This window comes from Prosopis cineraria, unplaced genomic scaffold, assembly GCF_029017545.1.
Source record: "Prosopis cineraria cultivar Desert tree isolate PC_DT_omini unplaced genomic scaffold, ASM2901754v1 PC7, whole genome shotgun sequence".
NCBI classification, from domain to species: domain Eukaryota; kingdom Viridiplantae; phylum Streptophyta; class Magnoliopsida; order Fabales; family Fabaceae; genus Prosopis; species Prosopis cineraria.
Window position 1 is genome coordinate 33,950,888 of NW_026555338.1, and position 8,358 is coordinate 33,959,245.

Below are 8,358 nucleotides of genomic sequence, written 5' to 3' on the forward strand. Positions count from 1 at the left end.
TAACCAAACCCCAAAACAAAACGAAGACAAAAATTAAACCTTGACATCACGAATTACGATCACAAAGCTTACTTCATTCATTCAACTTTTTGGAATGTTGAACGTTTCCAACGACAGTGTCACATAACATTGACTTGCAAATACTAATACGATTATGGTGATAACAACAAGCATAATCAATTTATGGTATACTTCCAGTAGACTTGTGAACTCAGCAGTCCTCCTTTTTCCCCTTTGACCCGGCTTGTTGATTGAGACTCTGAGATGTAAATTTGGGAAGACACAAATGAATTATGATTGCTTGAATAGTTGATTGCTTGGATCTCCTTAGTCTATTTATTACAATTATGTGGAAGAGGCTTAGATGAGTCTGGATCCTCTACAGTAAAGAAAAAATTTACTGTATAAAGGAGAGGTCGAAAGAAAAATTTGGGTTGTGGTAATAAATAAATTTTACACACTTCCATTTCTTCGTTTCACTCTCTTCTACAGCATCACAGTACTTGCGAACGATGCAAATTAGACTTGTACTCCCAAATTAGACTTTTTAATTAACATTGTTCCCTCTTTGGTCAATTGAAGGAGATACTTTTTTTTAAAGGAAAAAAACATTTTAAATTGATGAGCAGGAGATAACAGTTTGTTAGCTTCGTAAATAAAACACATATACATTGAAGTAATTAAAAAATGCATTGGAAATTTAAAATCCAAGGGGCTGTGAAGTGTGAAGTGTGAAGTGCGAAGTGCAAACTATGAGCAAAGATGCAAAATTTACATCCACTCCTACCATTTTTGTCCTTCACCAGCACCAAGTAAGCAACGCTATTTCTGTGCACACTAACTAAGATGAGATATATCGATTTCATCAGGATATTTGAATGTATCAGCCGCACCAAACTTGCGACGTCCTTCTAATGAATCTTCATCATCACCACTATCTTCTTCTTCCTGGCTACTACCAGGTGAGGAGGGTTCATTTATGCTTTTAGAACGGCAGCCTGGGGTGGCAAGCATGCTTACTTGGCCATGGTGAGATATCTCCACGACAACCGTGTCATCATCCAATGGGAGAGGTTGCTTCCATGGCTCTCCATCAATCCTCATGAATGTACTCTCAGCTGCACCCTTGTGAAACTCAAAGCGGATTCTGCTGGTCTGCATGAAAAGTTGGTTCTCTCGTTATTGCGGTTACAAAAGACCCAGAAAAGTAATAGTATTGGGGTCACTACCCCCACGTCTTTGTATTTCTTAAGTTTTCTCGATTGTAACCTTTCTGATACCCCAAAAAAAAAAAAAAACCAGGAAAGTAAGAATAACAATCATTTGATTCTATATTGTTTTGAAATAGAAGTAGAGAGAGCAATCGCTCGATTAACCGAGTTAATGAATATTTGAAAAGTTGTAAAATTGATGAGCTGTACCTGTGCCAACCGAGTCCCATGCCCATTGGGAGCAAGCAAAACTAGACCATGCCAGGCATCCCTAAAACCCACTACCTCTATAAGGCCATCATCCACATATGGTGGTGTCAGGTCCCTCTGTAAAATATAATAGAATATAAAGGATTAAAATCTGCATGCATGGATCTTCATAAATTTTTAACAAGTATGTCTTCACGTACACACACACAGTTGTGTGTTTGAGTAATGACATACAATGCAACATCAGGAATTTCGACAGCTGAAATGTAGCACTTACGTAAATTGATTTGTTTCTATTTGGTTTTCCCCAAGGATTGAGTCCGCCAGAAAAACTGGGCAGGTTGAGGCAAACAATTGATCGTATGCTGCATGTGAAGGCCCAAGTTTCAGTCAATGAAATGATGATCCATAGAATCATGCAAAGAAATCACTAACAGGACTACCAGATCACAAGTTCTATTTTCTTTCCACTTTTGCATAAATTTGTCGCTTTTTCTCTTAAATTCCTTTCAATCCAAACTTAAAATTCTAACATAAATATGCCCAACAATCTAAATACAAATTAACACATTTATGGCTTAGTTGTTATTCACTGAAATAAATGGATTCAATATAAAGTTGGAGTAGCAGAGATGAGAATGTTACGATGGATGTGCGGACATACACGTAAAGATAAAATTCGAAATGAGCACATACGTGAAAAAGTGAGGGTGGCACCTATTGAGGAAAAAATGGTAGAAAATCGGTTGAGATGGTTTGGGCATGTACAAAGAAGACCAAGGGAAGCACCAGTGAGAAGAGTGGAACATATAACTTTGAGTCCGATTAAGAGAGGTAGAGGAAGGCCTAAGAGAACACTCTTGGAAGTTGTTGAACGTGATCTCTTAATTAATAATATTCTAAAAGCTTAATAAATGATAGAGCACAATGGCGTCTTGCAATCCATGTAGCCGACCCCACCTAGTGGGATAAAGGCTTGTTGTTGTTGTTGTTGTTGTATAAAGCATAGACAACAGATGCGAAGTCATCAAGATTCAAGGGTCCTCGTACGACCACTAGGTTCCACTGTTGCTTTTCAATTAGTGCAGATCTAACGAAGAAACCGTCGAAGTGGAAGACACTTCACAAAAATATATACTAAAACAAATCATGTGAAAGAATTGTCACCTTGGATGTATGTGGAGCTCCTCCCACCGACCTTGCCTTTTCATTATTTTAACCTTTGTCAGCTGAGCAATGTTCCTGTGGCAAAATCATACAATTACTACCTGAAGTGTTTCAGATGCTTGACGCAAACAAGGAAAAAATGATAACAAAAACTTTATCCGTTTACAACTTCATTAGTCTACTGAGACATTAAAAGAAGAGCATCAGCATGAAACCAAACCATCCCTAACAGAGTTCTTTGTGTCTCTGTCTATAAGATCAAAGAACCAGAGCCACTGGATAATGTTTAATAGATAAGAACAAAAAATGTGCGGTTGAATGCTTTTTTAGCACCATTCTCATTTCCTAACAGTGACAAACTACATCCTGTTGACATTTTTAAGGCAAATCAAGTTCATCATCTGACTGACAGATTGGCTAGAAGTAGTCGAACGAATTGAAAGAAAACATAAAGAAAAGTTTTTGTCAGATCAACTCTGCCATTTTTTTAAATAATTAAATTCAACAGTATCTCTCAAAACAATAGCAAGTGACCAAGCCAGTAGCCACAAGCACGTGATAGGAAAACTGTTATGAAACTCCAACCCGGTAAAGTAAAATTACGTAATATTTCTATAAACAAAGAGTTCTTATAGGCCTAAGTTAACACAAAGTTAATGTAATGTAATCAGATCCTCATTGGTGACTAACCGTGAAGAAGGATGGAATAAAGAAGGACAGAACCATCCTTGTTTGCATCCAAGCTTCAGATAAGCACTCTGTTTATCAAAACAAAAGAAATGAAAGAAAGCGTAATTAAGGAGTGCTAATGAAAAGGAAAAATATTCATGCCAAACATATACTAAATACGCCTTGTATGGAGGGAAAAGAATTCATCAAATAAAAATTGACGCCTCAGAAACTACTCTATGAGATTAAGAATTGTATGAAATATTCTGATTTTGATCACTGTAATCTTGCATTAATAAATCCAAGGGCATTTACGGTAGAACTAGTCCGTAGTAAATGAAAACATCTAATGATTCAAATTAACCTCATACAGAATATTTCATTTGCTGCTGTAAGATAACAAATGATCCACAAAATTTTACAACACCGTCAGTAAAGACACCTTTAAAATTGCCTGGATTGAAAATTAAGCAGCATCAACTATTACTATCAGAAAAAATTATGCCCTGGCTTTTACTTATATCTTCCCAATATCGTGTACAGATAAATATATATATATATATATATTAGTGAGGAAAATAAGAAATACAGATTCATGGTTCAACTCATTCTGTGTAAAATTTGCAGAATGTGGTACCTGATTGTATATTTGATTTCTAAATCTTTCTGGATGCAACTTTCTCTCGGAGTGAAATGCATATGAGACTTGAGCATCTATTCCTGCATTAGAGACACAATTTCAGATGAACTTGTAGATATCATTAATCGATTAGTTTCCAATTTTCATTTAGCTGTTCCATTGGCATTTTGCCAAAGGACATAAAATGGTTATCCAACTTCTGGGAAAAGAGTTCACCACTTGACCAAATGTAACTTGAACTTTTAAATTGTGCTTTAGTTCCTTACCCATGCTAAAGTAGTTCCAAAATCCCCCACGAAAAGTGTGGTAACCCTCCTGAAAACAGAACAATTTACAAATAAGCATGTGTGCAATGCCACATTCACATAAAGTAACCAGAAACATAAAAAACTTGCAGCTGATACATATCAAAGAAGCCAAAAATTTATTGCTTCCATTTTAACCCTCTTTTTCTGCTCCTTATCCTGTACTATGTGCTAAAAAAGGGAGTCATGGTCCAACCAAACACTTGCATCAACTAACAGCACAAAAGAAAAATCAAGTTGTAGGACCATAACAACTGCTAATGCGACCACTAATCTGAGGTAAAAGTCCATACTTCAAACAAAATTATACATTACTTATTTAGAATTGCCAGCACGCTGCACTCCTATGCTAGCACCTATCAAAATGGAGTTCCCAACAGTAGCATTTTTTAGGGTTGCCTTCAGCTTAATGGTCATGTTATACAACTCATAAACTCAAGGAATTGCTATGTAACACCAAGCTGAGACATAAAGCAAGGGCAGATCCCACACTATATGAAATATAACTACAATCGGTACAAGATAACTTTTTTTCCTTCAAAGAATGTTTCTAGTACATTGTCACTCTGGATATGGGCGCATTTATACATAACAAAAACATGACAAAATCACAAAAAGCTCCTAAATACAGAAATTCATAAGCTTTCATATTTATTCAAAGAAATATCCATATTAAAAATTAAATATAGTAAAAACTCACCGTATTTAGCATATCTGTTGGAGAGACACGATGGAATGCATGCAAAGAATGAGGCAGCTCAAGAGGCGCAATAGGGTCACAAGAACCTTTTTCTGGAGCCTTCATTCTCATCATAATATGCCAGCTGAAAAAGAATTAAAATATTTGAAGCCTATATCCAACAAAGGATGTTCTTTTTAGTTTATTTGAGTTTCTGATTATCAAGCATATATTGGTATCACGCATGTCTCAGTCATAATTCAAACAGTTTGACACAAATATAGTTGTTACTGCAGAAGTGAGGTGCCGTTGGTTTTCATAGCAATGAGATATTACTCATATTTACATTTGTGAAATTCATGAGTTTAAAAATTTCAAATAGAAAGTAGGTGATACCTGTCTATTTTCATTTCCTTTGCAGCTCTTACTTGATTCAGAAAAAGTACCACAGATTGGCGGTCTGTGCCAGGATTTTTCTTCCCCTGTAAATGAAAAACTTTATACTCCAAAGTCTAAACATGCTTGCAATTATGCCAATTCCAGCAATGACCAAATCTTCGCACAACTATATTCAACCACGACTAAATTTGCAGATCACTTACATGTGTGCACTGTCTGGATAACACATGTGCATACAGCAGACAGAGAAGTAGTTTCTAGACTCTGGTGTAATGACAATTCAATGTTATTTATACCTAACATAAAAAATAGCCACATATGTGGATGTGATATAGCACAAAATAGCAGGATACAATTGATAAGGTGAAAACATTGTCAAAATAACTTCAAGAATTCAAGTCCAAATGCTCGCTAGAAAATAAAAATTGATCCAAATGATCATGATCACTTAGCGTTCTAATACTTTGTCATTCTATGAGCTCAGCAAATTAAGTAAGTAGATAGAAAATATACCCAGCCAAATGAGAAGGGAAGATTGTTTCCTGTCCCTAATGGTACTGTAGCGATTGGTGGTGGTTGAGGCAGTTTAAGATCTGAGACCACTCCAAGAAGCCAGCCAGCAGTACCATCACCACCTGCGACCTATTTTTTTAGGAATATATTAGAGATGTCAAATAATAAACTATCATCGAAGAGAGTATATATTATGCCAAAAAAAAAAATCAAAGGGAGCATATATAAAGTAAATCTTCTTAAGCACATTTGCCCATTGGTATGCGATAGACCACATCTTTTGGACCAAGGAGGCTCAAGACATATGGGAAGAAAATGAAGACAAAATATAGAAAATTAGATAGCATGAGATGCCTCAGTCTTGTATTGAACAGTATGGGATGTTCAATGGGTGTTTACGTGGCGTTGGATCTCCCAACTCAATAATTAGCTTCCACAGGAGGGTTCTCCATCCTACTTAATAACCTATCAATTGGTATCAAAGCTGGTAATCCATAAATCCAGAAAAGGGCAAAGGGCTGCATACCAAGGGCCATTGGAGGGTTTTGACTGACAAAAATGGAGTGAAGCATCATTGAGTAAAGTGTAACAAAGTATTTGGTTTGCCATCCATTGGGGAGTGTAGGATCAAGGAAATGGAAGTATTTGGTTTCTTGTAAGGGGAATGTCCAGTCTCTCAAACACCAGGCTGAGGGAGGAGCTTTGTCTCTTCTTCATTATCTTTACTTTCCTCTGTTTTTCTTTACTGTTTTCATGGCTGCAATTCAGTCTGTGTGTAAGTTCAAACTACCTATTTTAACAGTCTCATTCCCTTCATTGGAAGACGCTATATTATATATCAGTTAATTTTAATACAGAGAAAGGGGTTCCATCAATATGAAAGAAATATCAAATTTGCAAGTTATTCTGAAAACTTACAATTATTCTTAATCTCTTCTCAATTTCTGCAGCCAAATTATCTCCTTTGTACTTGAGTGTCTCCAGAGCAACATAAAGCTGATGCAGCACCTTATCTGGAGAATTTTCTCCCATATCAATAACCTGAAAACTAAATTGATTGCCTTAGTACCAAAATAATGGAGGTAATAGTTATTAAGCATGTCCTACCTCACACACACATTGAGACTGAATAACATGTGACAATCTACCTGGTTTTTATTAAGAAGTGAGCGGTAGGTAACAAGAAGTTCTCCTCCAAGCTGACCACCACTTTTGGAATTAATGAAGACTATTACGGGACAGGCAGGTATATGGGAATCACTTCTGACCTCAGATCCTGATACTAGTATGTAATCTGGAATGCAGAATTCCTTTAAAGTTTTCTTGGAATTCGCATCACCCATTGCTACCTCAAACCTGCTGAATTTCATTATAACCCATTAAAATTTGAAATTAACATCCCAAGAAAAAAATTTCTAACCAAAGACAGCTGCTTTTGTAACACATAAAATAAGAGCAGTTTTGATTAGTACAGGTCTTAAATATTATGTTATCAGTAAATATTGCAAGAAATATAATTGTATGAGCTTAATATTCAAGATTGGTAGAACACAACCAAGTCTCCTTTATTTTCGCCTCAAAAAGAAAATATCCCACGGTTATCAAGCAAAACACGACACTAGGATAATTAGCCGTAGGTAAACCTGTTCGTTTTATTGTTCAACAAAGCAGAAGTCAGTAGCTCAGTAAGCATCCACGTCAATGGCGAAAACATTCAGTATCGGTATGAAGGTCACATACAGATTGACAAACATAATGCATGCATCTGTTACCCACAATCCAAGAAGAAAACTCTACAATAATTTGAAAACCTGATATCCCCTGTCACCATTCTCCCACGACGACAAGAAAATCTGTTCAAAAGGTTCATTCTCGCCGTTCGCAGTGAGTTCGGCGAGAAGGAGGCTAAGCAAGATCAACATGCAAGGGCCTATAAAAGAACACTGAATGGAAACCTCAGAGTCGTAGTCTTTTTGATTTAAAAACTCATAAGAGACGACCAAGTGTTCGATCGGGCAAAGCACTTGTCTCGTGAAGAGAATATATTCCCTAAAATTTGTTTAAATTTATCACAAACTTTTTCTTCATCCACCAAACAGGGTTTTGCTGGAAGCGTTAGGAGAGGTATCGCAGACAGGTGCTTGGAGAATTTAAAAAGGAAATACTTTACCTGAACGAGAGTATTTGCAGAGATATTCAATGAATATTTCAGAGCTGCAACGAAAGTAATCTCCGGATTCCTCGAGAGAGCTTTCACCATAAAAAATCCAAGATAGAAAAGAGGTACGAGAAGTGAAAGTTGCTGAAAACTTTTGCTCATAAATTGATAGACTGACTTGCTTCTGAGCTGGGAACGATAGCAGATACTCCGGGCAATTAAAAAGACGCCCGTCGCTTTGATGATAGGTTTGGTTTGAATTTGGGAACCAATCATTTCAATTGACATACATAGATTTTTACATGGAGTCGAAGGTGGCCGCGGGATTCATGATGAAACGGGGATCTCTGCCACATCAGATTTCTGCAACGCGTGGTGGGTAGTGGGCTCCACACCCCAACGGGAAG

General features: G+C 36.7%; 1 protein-coding gene across 5 annotated transcripts; it reads right to left on the bottom strand.

The window, feature by feature from the left end:
* Positions 1 to 633: 633 nt before the first annotated feature.
* On the bottom strand, positions 634 to 8,358 carry LOC129315759 (diacylglycerol kinase 1-like). Of its 5 annotated transcripts, none has more exons than XM_054959777.1 (13): positions 7,964 to 8,358; positions 6,942 to 7,152; positions 6,712 to 6,834; positions 5,794 to 5,922; positions 5,278 to 5,363; positions 4,903 to 5,026; positions 4,164 to 4,212; positions 3,895 to 3,977; positions 3,279 to 3,346; positions 2,589 to 2,663; positions 1,699 to 1,786; positions 1,422 to 1,538; positions 634 to 1,155 (listed from the first exon to the last, which is right to left on the bottom strand). In XM_054959777.1, the coding sequence occupies exons 2-13, from the start codon at positions 7,134 to 7,136 to the stop codon at positions 838 to 840; spliced, it is 1,455 nt and encodes a 484-aa protein (XP_054815752.1). In that variant the 5' UTR covers positions 7,137 to 7,152; positions 7,964 to 8,358; the 3' UTR covers positions 634 to 837. The 5 variants fall into 5 exon arrangements, with proteins under 5 accessions (XP_054815752.1, XP_054815751.1, XP_054815750.1 ...); XM_054959776.1 differs by having other exon boundaries at positions 6,942 to 7,149; positions 7,964 to 8,357; XM_054959775.1 differs by lacking the exon at positions 7,964 to 8,358 and adding an exon at positions 7,605 to 7,639.